This window comes from Pan paniscus, chromosome X (assembly GCF_029289425.2).
Source record: "Pan paniscus chromosome X, NHGRI_mPanPan1-v2.0_pri, whole genome shotgun sequence".
Lineage (NCBI taxonomy): Eukaryota > Metazoa > Chordata > Mammalia > Primates > Hominidae > Pan > Pan paniscus.
Window position 1 is genome coordinate 118,112,477 of NC_073272.2, and position 17,430 is coordinate 118,129,906.

General features: G+C 41.3%; 2 protein-coding genes across 3 annotated transcripts in view; both read left to right on the top strand.

Moving 5' to 3' along the window:
• IL13RA1 (interleukin 13 receptor subunit alpha 1) overlaps positions 1 to 17,430 on the top strand; it is a 78,352-nt gene that overhangs the window by 26,593 nt on the left and 34,329 nt on the right. For both annotated transcript variants that reach the window (XM_034949439.3, XM_034949438.3), the window contains exons 5-8: positions 4,368 to 4,555; positions 7,458 to 7,609; positions 12,858 to 12,905; positions 13,172 to 13,304. In XM_034949439.3, coding sequence (XP_034805330.1) covers positions 4,368 to 4,555; positions 7,458 to 7,609; positions 12,858 to 12,905; positions 13,172 to 13,304 — 521 coding nt within the window. The remainder of the gene's footprint in view (positions 1 to 4,367; positions 4,556 to 7,457; positions 7,610 to 12,857; positions 12,906 to 13,171; positions 13,305 to 17,430) is intronic.
• LOC103785125 (cell cycle control protein 50B) lies at positions 13,390 to 17,198 on the top strand. The gene is given in 5 exon segments (XM_014343537.5): positions 13,390 to 16,503; positions 16,506 to 16,588; positions 16,590 to 16,694; positions 16,697 to 17,161; positions 17,163 to 17,198. Coding segments are annotated over 5 exon segments (1,062 nt in total). The 5' UTR covers positions 13,390 to 16,130.

Sequence of the window (17,430 nt, forward strand, 5' to 3'; positions counted from 1 at the left end):
TGCCCAGCTAATTTTTGTGTTTTTTGTAGAGATAGGGTTTTGCTATGTTGCCCAGGTTGCTCTCGAACTCCTGGGCTCAAGCCCGTCTCGGCCTCCCAAAGTACTGGGATTATAGGCATGAGCCACCGCACCTAGCCTACTTCTTGTCATACACAGTCCCAGAGCTGGTCATCAGCAGGGGCTCTTTCTGTAGTGTAGTTCTGTGCCATCCAGTATAGGAGCCACTGGCTACATGTGGCTAGCTACATTTTAATTTAAATCAATTAAAATTGAATCAAATTAAAACTTCAGTTGCATAGTCTCGCCAACCACTTTCACAAGTGATGAGTGGCTCTTGTATTGGACAGCACAGATAGCGACCATTTCCATAATCCCAGAAAGTTCTGTTGGATGGTGCTGGTATAGATTCTGTATCTTATCCCCTTACCACCCCACAGCTTATTCTTTCTGGAGCCACACTGCTTGGGTTGAAATCCTGGCTCTCTTCCTTACTTTAGTGTGATTTTGGGTAAGTCCCTTCTCTCTCAGCCTTAGTTTCATAATCTGTGAAATGGAGATAGTAATAATAGTGCCTACTTCTTAAGGTTGTTGTGAGGGCTAGTGTTTAGAGCCATGACTAGCTGCTAGCATATGTAGAGTAAGTGCTCAATCCATGATAGCTATTATTACTATTGGCCAGGCGTGGTGGCTCACGCCTGTAATCCCAGCACTTTGGGAGGCCGAGGCAGGTGGATCATGAGGTCAGGATATCCAGACCATCCTGGCTAACACGGTGAAACCCCGTCTCTACTAAAAATACAAAAAAATAGCCAGGCGTGGTGGCGGGCACCTGTAGTCCCAGCTACTCAGGAGGCTGAGGCAGGAGAATGGTGTGAACCCGGGAGGCGGAGCTTGCAGTGAGCCGAGATCGCACCACTGCACTCCAGTCTGGGCAACAGAGCAAGACTCCATCTCAAAAAAAAAATACTATTTATTATTATTATTATTGTTATTCATCCCCACTCCTTTGCAGATGCAGTCAGTACACAGTGCTGGCCTCTTCCCGTCTCACAGAATTAGTACCTAACCCATATCTCCTTCTTTCTTGCTCTCCTCTAGATAGATCCTTTCTAATCAAAACCACAAAAGAAAGGGAGTCAAGACACAGTGCTCATTAGCAAGCACCAGAAATGGTTTAGGTACCAGTATAAATCACATCAAACAAACTGCCAGAGACTGTTTTCCCTAACCCCCAACCATAAAATACGGAGTCTTTCTTTTTTTTCTTTTCTTTTTTTTTTTTTTGGAGACAGAGTCTCATTCTGTCGCCAGGCTGGAGTGCAGTGGTGCCATCTCGGCTCACTGTAGCCTCCGCCTCCCGAGTTCCAGTGATTCTCCAGCCTCAACCTCCTGAGTAGCTGGGATTACAGGCACGTGCCACCACACCTGGCTAATTTTTGTATTTTCAGTAGAGACAGGGTTTTACTATGTTGGCCAGGCCGGTCTGGAACTCCTGACCTCAAGTGATTCACCCACCTCGGCCTCCTAAAGTGCTGGGATTACAGGCGTGACCCATGGCGCCTGGCCTGGAGTCATTTTTTGAAATCAAAATAATTCATTGAAGCCCTAGGGCAATGACTTGTGTCCCTGTAGGGACAGTCTGGCATTGAACAGACCACGGCCTGAAGAGCTGCAGACTAGTCATGCCAACGAATTTTAGGGATTTTTTTTTTTTACCACATTAATCATCTTCTGAGTTGGGAGAATAGTCTTTAATTTGTCAATTTCCTTCTCATATCTGCAGTGTGACTCTGCAGATGAATTCAGTATATAAATTTTAACAGGAATCACCTGCTGTTTTAGGTTAATGTTTCACAAGAATTCAAGAAATGTTATCTATTCAGAACCAGTATTTTCCCTTCTATAATTATTTCTAAATTACAACAAAATTGTTTTAAAATTTCATTATCTGAGATCCATGAGCATATGCAGAATACTCAGGGTACAGAAATGAAAAAGGGATCAAGAAGATTGTGCATTCGAGGAGTTCCTTTCATCATTAAAAACAATTTTACACATGGCTTTCTTTAGTTATGTAAGAAAAATGTCATTAAATTTCTTCAGTTTCTGTTTTTGGCCATGGGCGGAAAACATTCCAGGACTGTCTGATCCAAAAACTAGTCATGACAATAACTTCATTTTTACAACACTGTTTTCTTCAGAAACCACAGGGCGCTGCAACGAGGGGGAAAAGCTTATGTACTACCTGTTGAAGGAAAAAAGCATTTTCTATATCGAAGCATTCCTTTGTGCAGCCTTTGAAGGAATAAATACATTAGCTCTGAGTTTTTTTTTTTTAAACTGACTTGCAGCAGAATCTCCTGGAGAATTGCTGTTCAAATGCTGGTTCCTAGGTCCTGGCAAAACCTTCTAAATCAGATTTTCTGGGAGAGGGTTTGAGAAAGCTGCATTTTAAAGTAGTACAGAGGATTCTGAGGTAACAGGTTAAGGATTTGGGACTCTTTACTCTCAGTTCATTTTTCTTAAAATTGTCTTCCTTTTCTGCAAAACCTTTGTGCAACTCCCTTTGTGGCTGATGATGTAAGACTTGACTCTGTCTTCTGCCAGTTACTACAAAACAGTTCTCTGATAGCCTAGACTAAAAAAAAAAGTGTAATAAACACATTGTCTGCCTGCGCTGGGCTAGGTGCTGATGATCTTTGGGGAAAGGTATGTGTCGAGGAGAAATGGGAAATAAGGTACCTGTAATACTGCTTATGGAAGACAGTTAAAGCCACACAGTGGAGTGAGACACTTAGAAAGCCATTATGTTTTAGAACATTGACCTGGCAGTGATTGGAGGGCACTAATAATGAAGATCAGGGAGGTCAATCTGAAGAAGCAATGGAGCCTGTAGTCATTAGGGTATGAATCTCAGGGTGTGGGCAATGGATGTATCATAAAAGACGAGGATCCATGAAGCTTTGCAAAGGAAGAAAGAACAGAATTTGGTAATAGAATACAGGGAACAGAGGTGGGGGAAAAGGTGATTTTAATTTAAATTATCTAATCTAGGAGCCCAAAGAAAATGAGCTCTGGCTGATAATGGGAAGGTTGGAAGAAAAAACAGTTTGGTGGAGAAGAGGGTGCATGATGTGTTTTGGACACTGGATTTGAGGCAATGGTAGAACACTCAAATGGAGCAGTTGGAGATCTGGGATTTGTTCTGAGGTGAGATGTCAGGATTAGGAATTACCAGCATAGAAACTGTAGTCGAAGGATGAGGGAGTGATAAACTGGATGTGAGTGGATGAGGGAGTCAGAAAGAGGGAAGAATGTGAGTAGTCCTACTCCCCCTCTGCTGGAAGAGGGAGGAGGGAACAGAACAAGCCAAGAAACAAGGAAGGAGCAGGGCAGAGGGACCAGAGGAGGAATCGTAGAATTCAGCAGATAGGCATTTTCAAGAAGCATGAAACTTCTAATCCCAGCCTTAGAATGTCTTCTCTTATACAGAAGAAATAGGCCTCCTGTAGTCTCTATAGCTGCTGAGAGTACCAGTGTTCATCAAAAAGGAACAATCTAGGCTGGGTGCAGGGGCTCACGCCTGTAATCCCAGCAGTTTGGGAGGCCGAGGCGGGTGGATCACTTGTGGTCAGGAGTTTGAGACCAGCCTGGCCAACATGCTGAACTCCTGTCTCCACTAAAAATACAAAAATTAGCCGGGCGTAGTAGTGCGTGCCTGTAATCCCAGCTACTCGGGAGGCATGAGATTCACTGGAACTCGGGAGGCGGAGGCTGCAGTCAGCTGAGATCGTGCCACTGTACTCCAGCCTGGGCAGACAGAGTGAGACTCTGTCTCAAAAAAAAAAAAAAAAAAAAAAAAAAAAAGAAAACAGTCTTTTCTTCCTAGCATATGAAATGAGTCACATTGTAAAATAGGGTTTTTTTTAAAAAAGTTATCTTGCCCATTGCAAATATTGCTTTTCATGGACATCTCAGTCATTAAAAAGAATTCTGCCTTTTTTTTTTTTTTTCTTTTTTTGTGGAAGGGTCTTACTCGGTCACCCAGGCTGAAGTGCAGTGGTGCAATCTCAGTTCACTGCAACCTCTGCCTCCCAGATTCAAGAGATTCTCCTTCCTCAGCCTCCTGAGTAGCTGGGATTACAAGCACCTGCCACCACACCCGGCTAATTTTTGTATTTTTGGTAGAGACAGGGTTTCACCATGTTGGCAAGGCTGGTTTCCAACTCCTGACCTCAAGTGATCCGCCTGCCTCAGCCTCCAAAAGTGCTGGGATTACAGGTGTGAGCCACTGCGCCCAGCCTGCTCTTATTTCTTGAATACTCTGTTGAATATAATGCAGAAGATTGTCTCATTTTATCTTGTAGGCACAGAAGCCTGGAAAAAATTCATCAATGTGAAAACATCTATAGAGAAGGCCAATACTTTGGTTGTTCCTTTGATCTGACCAAAGTGAAGGATTCCAGTTTTGAACAACACAGTGTCCAAATAATGGTCAAGGATAATGCAGGAAAAATTAAACCATCCTTCAATATAGTGCCTTTAACTTCCCGTGGTAAGTTTTAGAAGTCCTCTAAAACAGTATGGATAAAAAGTGTATTCTATCTTTTGCACAATCAGTACAAATAATAAAAAATGATGATTCTGGGTTTAAGATCTTCTGAAACAAGGGACTATATTGATGTATAACTTTCTTTGATAGATCCTTTTTAAAGAAGTAAACTTGGAAATTCTTTTTATTGAACACATGTGCCAGATGCTTTATCCTTGTTTAGAGTACACTGAGAGTTAGAACAGTTAGTTGTAGAACCAACATTGGAATTGTCTTAGTTCATTTTTTGTTTGGTATTTTCTGGTATTCTGTTGCTTATAACAGAATACCAGAGACTGGGTAATTTATAAAGAAAAGGAATTTATTTCTTAGAGTTCTGGAGGCAGGGAAGTGGAAGGTCAAGGGGCCAAATCTGGTGAGTGCCTTCTTGTTTGTGGGGACTTTCTGCAAAGTCCCAAGACAGCACAGGGCATCACATGGTTAGGGAGTTGAGCATGCTAGCTCAGGTCTCTCTTCTTCTTTGTATACATCCACGAGTCCCACTCCCATGATAATCCATTAGTCGGTCAATAGATCAATCAATTCATGAAGGCAGAACCCTCATGACCCAATTATCTCTTTAAAGGTCCAACCTCTCCATACTGCCACATTGGGGATGAAGTTTCAACATGAGTTTGGGAGAAGATAAACATTCAAATCATAGCAGGAACCCAGGCCATCTGACTCTAAGGTCTAGTCTCTTGATACTCTTGATACTAGAGGATGATACTCATAATGATCATATATAGTTCCTAAATAATCTGTCTCTTAGAAAAGGCATAGACTTAAGGTAGTGTAATCGGGTGATATTCAAAATATTTAACATTCTGTATGGCATGGGCACTGATCAGTTAGAAAAACCAGTATAGCCTTAACTGTGGGTGCCAGCTGCATGTCAGCCTGTTAGAAAGCACCCTCAACTTGAACACAAATTATCTGATTAGGTTCTAACTCCTCCACTTTGGGCAAGGCATATAAACCCCCTTCAAATATTTCCTTATCTGTGAAATGGAATATATAATCTCCCTCTATCTAAAAAAATTGTCATAAGGTCCAAATGACATAAAGCGTATTAACACATTGTGTAAATTACTAAAGCAAATTCCACTAGCGTAATGGTTTATTTGTTGAAATATCCCAACTGGGAGCTCAGATTCTGGCTTAGATAGTCATAGAAGTGAATTCTAATAGGGTACCAAAGTCAGCTTACTTTGTAGGCCAAGGGAGTGAGGTTGGAGTATTTTGCCTAGTGGGGTAAGCTGAAGCAGAGCCCTTCTCTTTGTTTGGCAGATTATCTTAGATGACCTTTTAAGTCTTATTTTGCTGTTTTTCTCTCTGGATATTAATGGTGACATAAAGGAAGAAGGAAGATCCTTCTCAGATAGAAGATGATATCTTCAAGTTGTTTTCTGTTAATTACCCATTATTTTCTATTGCTTGGTCTTAAGTATAGCTGACTCCTGAAAAAGTAAATTGACCAGGCTAATGCATTTTTAAAAATAAATTATTTTTTTCTTTTTCTGAGACAGGGTCTCTGTTGCCCAGGCTGGAATGCAGTGGCGTGATCACAGCTCACTGCAGCCTTGACCTCCCGGGCTCAAGCTATCCCTCCCATCTCAGCCTCCCGAGTACCTGGGACCACAGGCGTGTGCCACCACGCCAGGCTAATTTTTGTATTTTTTGTAGAGACTGGGTTTTGCCATGTTTCGCAGGCTGGTCTCAATCTCCTGAGCTCAAGCGATCTACCCACCTTGGCTCCCAAAGTATTTTACTCTTAATTGTGGTTATAAACACACAACATTAAAATTACCATCATAAACATTTTAAGTGTACAGTTCGGTAGTGTTAAGTATATTCACATTGTTGTGCAGCAGCTCTTTAGAACTTTTTCATCTTGCAAAACCGAGCTCTGTTCATTAAACATTAATTTCCCCTCCCCTCCGCCCTTAGCAAACACCTTTCTACTTTCTGTTTCTATGAATTTGACTACTTAAGATACCTCATAGGAGTGGATTCATACAATATTTGTCTTTTGTGACTGGCTTATTTTACCTAGCATAATTTCCTTGAGGTGCATTTATGTTGCAGTGTGTGTCAGAGACTAAGCCAATGTTTTAATGGTGGTCTTTGATTGGCATTAATAAGTGACAACTAGGGAAGCCCCTTGTATCTGGTGCCTTATTACTCATCAGGTGGAAGTACATCTGGATCCAAGCCTTTCTTTATTCTCTATGTTGCATCTAGATGTCCTGATTATACCCTGGCCATTTTCTAACCAGATGCAGGTCAGAGTTCATATCATCTGCTAGATACCCCAAATATGTTCCTTAAATTCATTTTACTAGGCAGTTTTAAATAAACTTCTTCTATAATTGTGGCTAATCAGAAATTCTAAAACTATGTATCTGATCATGAAAGGCCACTAAATGCATCAGCTCTGTTTTGATTTAACTTTATGAACCCTGCATATATACGCAGTTGTCTCTCAGTATTAGTGAGGGATTGCTTCCAGGAACTTCCAAGGATACCAAAATCCATGGATGCTCAAGTCCCTGATAAAAAGTAGCATAGTACTTGCATATAACCTATGCATATTTTCTCACATACTTTAAATCATGTCTACATTATTTATAATACCTAATACAATGTAAATGCTATGTAAATAGTTGTTATATTATCTAGGGAATAAATGAGAAGAAAAAACTCTGTACATGTTCAGCACAGATGCTATTTTTTAAAAAATATTTTCAGTTCATGGTTGGTTGAATTCATGAATGTGGAATCCATGGATATGGAGGGCCGACTGTGTGTTTGTGTGTATAATCAAGCTTTGGAAGCTTACTTGTGTTCTATTTTTGTTTTTCAGTGAAACCTGATCCTCCACATATTAAAAACCTCTCCTTCCACAATGATGACCTATATGTGCAATGGGAGAATCCACAGAATTTTATTAGCAGATGCCTATTTTATGAAGTAGAAGTCAATAACAGCCAAACTGAGACACATAATGTTTTCTACGTAAGGTTTTAAAATTATTGTTTTTATTTGGCTATTTTTCTTTTACTTGAATTTCTTACGTTGAAATATCAATGAAACATAGCTCTTACATTTGTCACCTTATGATGATGATGGTAATGAAACTTCTTGTCTAAAATAAGGCATGGTGGAAGATTTGAAGATTTATGGTATGATAGTATCAGCTGCAAGTTTCAAGCCATTTATTCATCTGTAAGCTTCTTAGAAAGGCCTATTAAACGATAATTCATTTGCTCAACACGTTCTTATTAAATATCCACCACATGCCAAGCACTCTTTTGTGTGCTAGGGATAAGGCAGTGAACATGACACCTGACAAGTTTTTTTCTTCATGAAACCTACATAATAGAAAACGTAAGTAAATAAGCAAGCTAATTTCAGAGCATGAGTGCTGTGAAGAAAATAAAATGGGCTGATGTAGTAGAGTGACTGGGAGAACGAGAGGGAATATTAGGTAGGGAAATCATCTGAGGTAATAACATTTGAGATGAGACCAGAATGATGAGCAGACGCTAGCCATGTGAAGATCTGGGTGTAGGGGGTCAGCAGATACAGACTCTGAGGCAAAAATGAGCTTAGCATGTGTGAGAGAACAGAAAGGAGGGTGGTGTGAACAAAATGTAGCAGGAAAAGATGTCTAAGCAGTAGGCAGACATCAGATCTTGCAGACACTTTGGAGGCTCTGATAATACCATTCTGTTTTCTTGGAGTTTGTGGCAACTAAAGTAATCAGATTTGAGTAGTCAATATTTGTTGGATTATGTGCCTGTATGCTATTCAGAATCAAATGCAGAACATGCTAATTAGAGGCCCTGTAGGACACTGACCAGAGTGTACTATAATCTCAGGACATCAGTCCAGTTGTTCTGCTTTAGGGTAAAGGTCACAAACTAGGGCCTCACACTTTTTTGTGTGGAACACAAAGTCGTGTTTTGTTTGTTTGTTTGTTTACTAGATTTGAATTTTTTGCCCAGATTTTAAATCGTAGTACTTTAAGAGTGTATGTCCATAAGATGGCGCCTTAAGACCATGAAGACTGCACCACTCACTTGTCTGCTACCTGCCTGGACCCTTTGTGTGTTTGAGTTTTAGAGATTAGAAGTGAAGTGTTTTATATTGGCTTTTAAAGGAGCCTAGCATCTCGCACGTGGGTAAATTCCTTGGTCCAGTTGTTTTAGCTCATCATGGAACTTCCAAAATGCTTGCTAAAATAAGCCAGTGTTGACAGGCTATAATTCCAACTCCAGAGGGAGTGACCAAGTCCACAGCAGAACAGAACAGCAAATGCTCTTCTGGGCATTTGCATTATGAATCCTTCTGCTGAAATATAATAATCATCACTAGTACCAGAAATTAAGTGCCCCATGAAATGCAGCAAAGGGAAAAATCTAAGGGCTTCCATGTGGAAAGGGGCTGGTACTTGAATTTACAACAAAAGGAGTTATCAGAAAGCTGAAATACACTTGTTTACTCCAGTCTTTACTGTTCTCTCCTGTCTGAAATCCTGAGATGCATGTCTGAAATCCTGAGATAGTATTCATTTTGCCACTCAATTATTTTCTGCTGTTTAACCTATCACATGTATGCATTTTCTCTCCACTGAAAATATAGACTCCTACAGAAAACCAAATGCCACATGTTCTCACTTATAAGTGGGAGCTGGACAATGAGAACACATGGACACATGGAGGTGAACAACACATACTGGGGCCTGTGGGGGGTGTGGTGGGAGGAGGGAGAGCATCAGGAAGAACAACTAATGGATACTGGGCTTAATACCTGGGTGATGGGTTGATCTGTGCAGCAAACCACTATGGCACACTTTTACCTATGTCACAAACCTACACACCCTGCACATGTACCTCAGAATTTAAAAGTTGATATTTTTTAGAAAAAGAAAATATAGACTTCTGTAGGAAGGAGTTTGGTGCTGTCTACTTTGTGCAGTTCCTGCTACTAAATAGCAGCTAACCTGTATTGAGTGATTACTATGTGCTAGGTATCTTAATAAGCACTATATCTGAATTGTTTCATTTAATCTTCACAATAACCCTAAGGATCTAGGTCCTGTTATTTTGTCTCCATTTTACAAGATAAGAAAACTTAGTTACTCCTAAGGTCACATTTTTAGTAAGTGGTAGAATCAACATTTAACCAAAGTTGTAACGCTAAGACTTGGATTCTTAACCGCTAGAGACCACCTCAATACTTCCTCTTAATAGCAATAGCTATCATTCATTAAGTGTTTATGGCGTGCTACAAAGATGCTCTTCTATGTGCTTCTTAATACAGTAGCTCATAGCAACCCATGAAATAGTAACTATTTTAACCTACATTTTATTGAAAAAACTAAGGCTCAGAGAGGTTAAGTAACTTGCTACAAGCCACACAGCTAATAAGTCAGTAACACTTCAAAGGTTGGTTGGTCTCCATGTATTTAACTTTGACCAAGAATACTTAGCATAATGTCATGTGCACAGTCATCATTTAATAAATTATTATTGAATTGAGTTACTTTTTTTTTTTTTAACACACTTCTGAACTGAAGAGAACACATACACTATGGAAGTTATCTACCTAAATCAGAACTGTTTTCTATTTGGAATTAACTCTGTTTGTACACTTGAGTTTAATATTCTTCCTCCTAGCAGATGTAGAAAGTCATCAGTTTTTTGTGTGCTCACAGATTTTGAGCTCTGCTGCTTAGATTTTTCTTTTTTTTCCTTTTTGAGGAATTATTTTGCCTGGTGTTACACTTAAGAGGGGGAAGTAAGCGGGAACATGAACTGGTACCATCACATGGGGGCTGTGGTCAGAGGTAGCTCATGACAGAATTATGAAGTAAGGAACAACTTGTCTGTGACCACCCCCCACCCCCCACCCCCACCTTCCCAGCAGACTATCTTCTTGGTGCCCTGGCTTTCCTTCTCTTAGTGGTCTCTGAAGAGCCAGTAAACTATGCAGGGGGATTTACATTTGAACAAGAGCCTAGAGACGTAAATCTACAGGTTGATTCGGCAAGTTTGGAATTTCTATATATGGGAGATGGTCCAGGGGAGGAGGGACATCAATTTGCAACTTGATCCCTCACTGGTAGTTGACGCTTGTGATTCCCCAACAGGTCTACGATTCTAAATGGCCAGTAATAGGGTATACTAGCCCCCTGAGTGGGGTTTTTTTTTTCTCAACCTCTGTATGAAATATTGAAAGGATGTCCCTTCATCATTTGCTTGGCCTCTCAGCTCTTTACACAGGCTGGTAGGAACTATTTAGTGAATGACATTGAATGTCAAAAATAATATCTATGTGTTCTGGTCTTGGTTCCAAGTTTAAACGTCTCTTTGATAGAAGTTGACTATTTAAGCAACAGATTTTCATGTGTTTTTTACTCCATTTTGGAAATACTTGCATTTAAGGAAATTAGTATTCTCTTTACATTAGACAGCAAGTGACTTTTATTGTGTGGAGGAGAATTTTGCATTACACTTTCTTTTCTCCAACCCAGTCAAGTTTTATATCTTATACTCTCAACAAGGGACACTGGTTTCTCGCTCCCTGTCTCTTTTTTAAAAGTTTTTACTGAGTTATAATACATGAACAAAATTACACAAATCATAACCTATAGCTCAATGATTTTTCACAAATGATTTTTCACCTATGTAACCAGCACCACAGAAGCCCCCTTCAGTTGCTATCCTCCCAAAGAGCAGCTACTCTCCTGGCTTCTAATCCCATAGATTGATTTTGTTGCTACTTTAAAACTTTATATAAATGGAATTATATAGAACGTACTTTTTTTTTTTGAGACAGAGTCTTGCTCTGTCACCCAGGCTGGAGTGCAGTGCAGTGGTGCAATCTCAGCTCACTGCAACCTCCACCTCCCGGGTTCAAGCGATTCTCCTGTCTTAGCGTGCGGAGTGGCTGGGATTACAGGCACACGCCATCAAGCCCAGCTTTTTTTTTTTTTTTTTTTTTTTTGTATTTTTTAGTAGAGACGAGGTTTCGCCATGTTAGGCAGGCTCCTGGCTCTCGAACTCCTGGCCTCATGTGATCCACCCTCCTCAGCCTCCCAAAGTGCTGGGATTACAGGCGTGAGCCACTGTGCCTGGCCCAGAATGTACTTTTTTGTGTGTTTGCCCTTTTTTTTCACTCAACATTATGTTTATGAGATTCACCAATGTTGTTTCTTATAGCTGTAGATGGTACGTTCTCACTACATTCATTCCATTGTGTGAATATACCATACTATATCCATTCTCCCATTGATGGACGTTTGGATAGTTTCCCATTTGGTTTTATGAATGGAGTTCTTATGAACGTTCACATACTTGTCTCTTGGTACACATGTGCGTACATTTGTGTGGGGCATTTATATAGGCATGTGGGTCATAAGGTTACATATGATTGTCTCTAGTAGATAATAACAGTTTTCCTGGATGGTTGTGCCAGTTTACACTACTAAGCAGAGATTGTGAGTTCTAGATGCTTCATATCCTCACAACACTTGTTGTTGTCAGGTAAGTGTGTGTATTGTTATCTTGTGGATTTAATTTGCATTTTTCTCATGACCAGTGATGTTGAACACTTTTTCAGATGTTTATTCGCAACTTGCTTATCCTCTTATGAAGTGCCTGTTCAAGTCTTTTGCCAGTTTTTTAAAAATTGGGTTTTCTGTTTTTGCCTTATTAGTAGGGTAAGAAAAAATACATATGCAAGTCCTTTGTCAGAAATTGCAAATATGTTCTCACACTCTATGCATTGCCTGTTTATTTCCCTATAAGGTGTCATTTGATCAACAAATGTTTTTAATTTTAATATAGATGACTTTATTAAAAAATTCCCTTTATGGTTAATATGGGAGGTTTTTTTGGTCTTGTTTAAGAAATATTTCCCTTCTTCAAGGTCATTAAGATATTCTCTGTTTTTATCTAAAAGCTTGCTATAGTTATGTATTTATTAATTCATTTTATCTTATACATTTAAATCTGCAATATATCAGGAACTGATTTTGTGAATAGTGTGAGGTAGGGCGTCAAGAATCTTTTTTTTTTTCGTATGCATATGTAATTGACCCAGCACCATTTATTTAAAAAGGCCAACCTTTTTTCACTGTACCTGATCATCTTTTAATGGGATAAAAGGAAAGCTTGTTAGAAATGACTAAGTGATAGAAAATGGGTTTTTAAACATTTAGGACTCATTAGTTTATTTATTTATTTTTATTTTCAAGGTCCAAGAGGCTAAATGTGAGAATCCAGAATTTGAGAGAAATGTGGAGGTCAGTAAATTCAACATTAGCTATTTGGGTTTAGACTTAGAGCAGTTGGCAGTGGAGCATAGCCTAAATATGAGCTGCTTTGAGAAAAACAAATTACGTTGTTCCGTGAGTTATTGACAATTTTTTCGAAAAGTCAAAGATAATTTGAATTGCAATCCAAGTCTTAACCATAGACAGAATTTGGCAGATAATTGTATTATGATTCAATAACAGTGAAAAAGAATAAACTGGTAATATTCCCTGTGTATTTTTATTTTATGCCTAAGAATACATCTTGTTTCATGGTCCCTGGTGTTCTTCCTGATACTTTGAACACAGTCAGAATAAGAGTCAAAACAAATAAGTTATGCTATGAGGATGACAAACTCTGGAGTAATTGGAGCCAAGAAATGAGTATAGGTAAGAGAACAGAATTTTTATTAAAATTTAAAACACTGATGTATAAAAACTAAGCTGAAGCAGAAAATAGACTGGGGAAAGGGACTGTCATGCTCTCTTGATGTCAGGAAAAGAGTACTTACAATTGAAATTTATTTTCTTCTTAATCACTTTCAAACCACCCAGGGTTAATTGACAGTATACAGTTATTTAGAAAACCATAATCCAAATGGTTTTATGTTCTTTTCTATCTCATTTCCATTTTTATTAACAAACTGAACAAAAATATAGAAAGCAGGCATAGGCTGCACACAGTGACTCACGCCTGTGATCCCAGCACTTTGAGAGGCTGAAGCAGGAGGATCGCTTGAGCCCAGGAGTTGGAGACCAGCCTGAGCAACATGGTGAAACCCCATCTCTACAAAAAATACAAAAATTAACCAGATATGGTGGTGCACGCTTGTGGTCTTGGCTACCCAAGAGGCAGAGATGGGAAGATCTCTTGAGCCTGGGAGGCGGAGGTTACAGTGAGCTGAGATTGTGCCACTGCCCTCCAGCCTCGGCGACAGAGTGAGACCGTCTCAAGGAAGAAGAAAAAAAAAAAAGGCAGGCATAATCAAATCTGCACATTGTACAATACTAGAGACTGTCCTACATGCTGGTTGGCAGAAACAAGAGTGGAGCCATTTAATAGAGAGAAACCTGTACCTTAGTTTGAAAAAAATCATTTATTAATTGAAAGGCTGAGCAAGCTAGGCTCAAGTACAGGACTGGAAAGACCTGTGCTTTATGGATGTGTGTGTGGTGGGGTGGGATACACGGCTTTATAAGTGCAATGTGACTCAACATTGTAATCTTAAATGTGTCAAAAAGGCATATACAATCTTAGGAGTGATAAGTGCAGCACCCAGAAAGGAATGCTGCAGGTTGGGGCACAGAGCTATGGCCACATCAGAATTGTGCAGTATTCCATTCTGAGCACCACATTAAAGGAGTTGCCTTGGCAGACTGGAATCTATCCTTGAAAGGATAATCAGGATGTTGAAGAATCTCAAAACTTGGCAAGGAACAATTGGTAAAGTAACTTTGAGGAGTCATGATTGCTGATTTCTAATATTTGAGGTATTGTCAGGTACAATAAGGAATAGGCTTTACTTTTTGTGTCTCCAAGGGGCAACACAGAACCAACTTAAGAACTTTTTTAAACAGCTGTATATTGGTCAAACAGGTTGTCGAGGTAGCCAATTCCCTATTAATTGAGAAGCTCAACAAGTTATGTGCCAGGCATGGTTGTATTCGTTTATTTATTGTTGTATAACAAATTACTCCAAGGTTTAATGGCTTGAACCAACATACATTTACCATCTCACAGTTTCGGTGAGTCAGGAGTCTAGCCACGGCTTAGCTGGAGGTCTCATGAGGTTGCAGTCAAGCTGCAATGAGAACTGAAATATGTCTGAAGGCTTGACTGGGGACAGAGCATCCATTTCCAAGTTCACTCATATAGTTGTTGGAAAGCCTCAGTACCTCACTGGTTGCTGGATGGAGGCTGTTGCAGGTTGAATTGTATCTCCCAAAAAGGTATGTTCGTAGGTTCCAACCCCGGTACCTGTGAATGTAACCTTATTTGGAAATAGGATTTTTGCAGATATAATCAAGTGAGGATGAGGTCATGCTGGATTAAAGTGGACACTTAATCTAATGACTAGTATCCTTATAAAAAGAGAAGCCACACAGAGACACACAGACACACAGGGAAGAAAGCCATGTGAAGATGGAGGCAGAGATTGCAGAGATGCAGCTACAACCAAGGAACAACCAGGATTCCCAGGAGCTACCAGAAGCTAGGAAGAGGCAAAGAGGGATTCTTCTCTAGAGCCCTCAGAGGGAGCATAGCCCTGCTGACACCTTCATTTTGGATTTCTAGCCTCCAAAACTGTGAGATAATACATTTCTGTTGTTGTAAGCCATTCAGTTTGTGGTAATTTGCTTCCCTTAGTTCCTTGCCACTTGGACCTCCCCATAGGGCTACTTCCTGACATGGAAACTGGCTTTCCCAAGTGAGTAATCCAAGCAAGAAACAGTGTGAGAGAACACGCAATATGGGAACCATGGTCTTTTATAACCTAACCTTAGAAATGACATCCCATTACTGCTGCTGTTCTGTTTTTTAGAAGTGAGTCAATTAGTCTAGCCCATGCTCAAGGAGAGGGGATTACACCAGGGAATGAATATCAGGAGGCAGGAATCATGTGGAGAAATCTTAGTGACTGCCTAAAACAACGGTGCCAGGCCTTGATGATGCTTTCTAGATGTTCATGACCTAGTGGGAAAAATGAATTTGTATATAGACAAATGACAGTCTATATGTTAGATGTAGCAAGGCAGGCTTTGGAATTGGACAGTGGAACTGGAATTTGAGGCCTGATGCCATTATTTACTAAATCCTTCCGGATGACTTACTAAACCTCTCTGAGCCTTATCTTTCTCATCTGCTTAAATGGGAGATAATGCTATCATTATAGCATATATATGAGATAAGCATGCAAAACCACCTAGTGTGGTATCAGACATATAGTAGGTGCTTATTTAAGAATAATAGTAGTTGTTAGGATTATTTTAGGTATTTTAGTAGTGGTAAGTAACCAGTAAAATATGTAGTCAATGTTAATAAGATTACATATTTAATATAGCATCTTTGTTAATAGTATTTAAAACTAGTTAAGATCTTCTGATTTACCTGAGCGGGTGGGGAAACCCACCCCATGAGCATCCCCTGGGCTCACCCAGTGCACAGGGGGAGGCCTCCCGTGGCTGGGCCCCTCTCAGTCAGCCCATGTGGCTGCCATGACCTGGAGCACCACAGCCGGGGGCGCCCACCAGCTCAACACCACCACATTCACGTGGCAGCACCTCCCTGCCTGGCAACCGCTGCTGTTGGCCAGCATTAGGCTGCAGCTCTTCTTCTACGTGGGCCTGGCCTTCATCAGCCTGGACCTCTATTACTCCTCCACCAGCATCAAGGAGCTGGAGTACAACTACACCGGCGACCCGGGCACCAGCAACTGCTCGGTGTGTGCTGTGGCTGGCCAGGGCTGTGTGCCACTGCCCATCTGCTCATGCGCCTGGTACTTCTCACTGCCTGAGCTCTTCCAGGGCCCCGTGTACCCCTACTACGTGCTGACCAACTTCTACCAAAACAACCGGTGGTATGGAGTGTCCACGACAACGCGCAGCTGAGCGGGCTGCCCAGCACGCTGCACCATCCAGTCAATGAGTGCACCCACTGCGCCGCCTGCCCATCGTGCACCCTGCAACGTCATCACCAACAGCCTCTTCAACGACTCCTCGCTGTGGCACCAGTGCTGGCCCGGCGAGCCCTACGTGGAGGTGCCGCGCTACCGCACTGCACCTGCATCACCCGGTAGACCAACTACCCCATCAAGTTCTGCAACCCACCACTGGTCAACGGCAGCCTGGCACTGGCCTTCCATGGCACAGCACCCCTGCCCAACTGGCGCCGGCTGGTCTACGACAAGCTCAGCCCCATCCCCAACAACAACGGCTTCATCAACCAGGACTTCGTGGTGTGGATGCGCATGGCAGCGCTGCCCACGTTCCGCAAGCTGTTCCGCAAGCTGTACGGGCACATCCGCCAGGGCGACTACTCAGCTGGGCTGCCGCGGTGTGTCTACTGTGTCAACATCACCTACAACTACCTGTTGTGTGCATTTGGCGGCCACAGGCTCCGCATCTTCAGCAGCATCTTGTGGATGGGTGGCAGGAACCCCTTCCTGTGCATCGCCTACGTGGTGGTCAGCTCCCTCTGCATCCTTACTGGCTTTGTCATGCTGGTCATCTACATTCGCTACCAGGACCTACCAGAAAGATGATGACAATGAGGAGGAGGGGTGATTCCAGCTTTCCAACGACCCTTCCTGCTTCTTACCAAAACTCTGCAAGCTTTTTTCAGTCTTTCCCCTTTGCCTCTCATCCTATTCCAACCTCTCCTCACTTTTCCTCCCTTTGTGAATGAGGGGGCCAGAGAAGGGAATTACCCACTTACTCTTGGGGGCTGCTAAACTCTGTTGCCTGGTGGCGGAGGGTTGACTGCAGAGTGAAACATCCTTGCAAACTCTCCCCACCT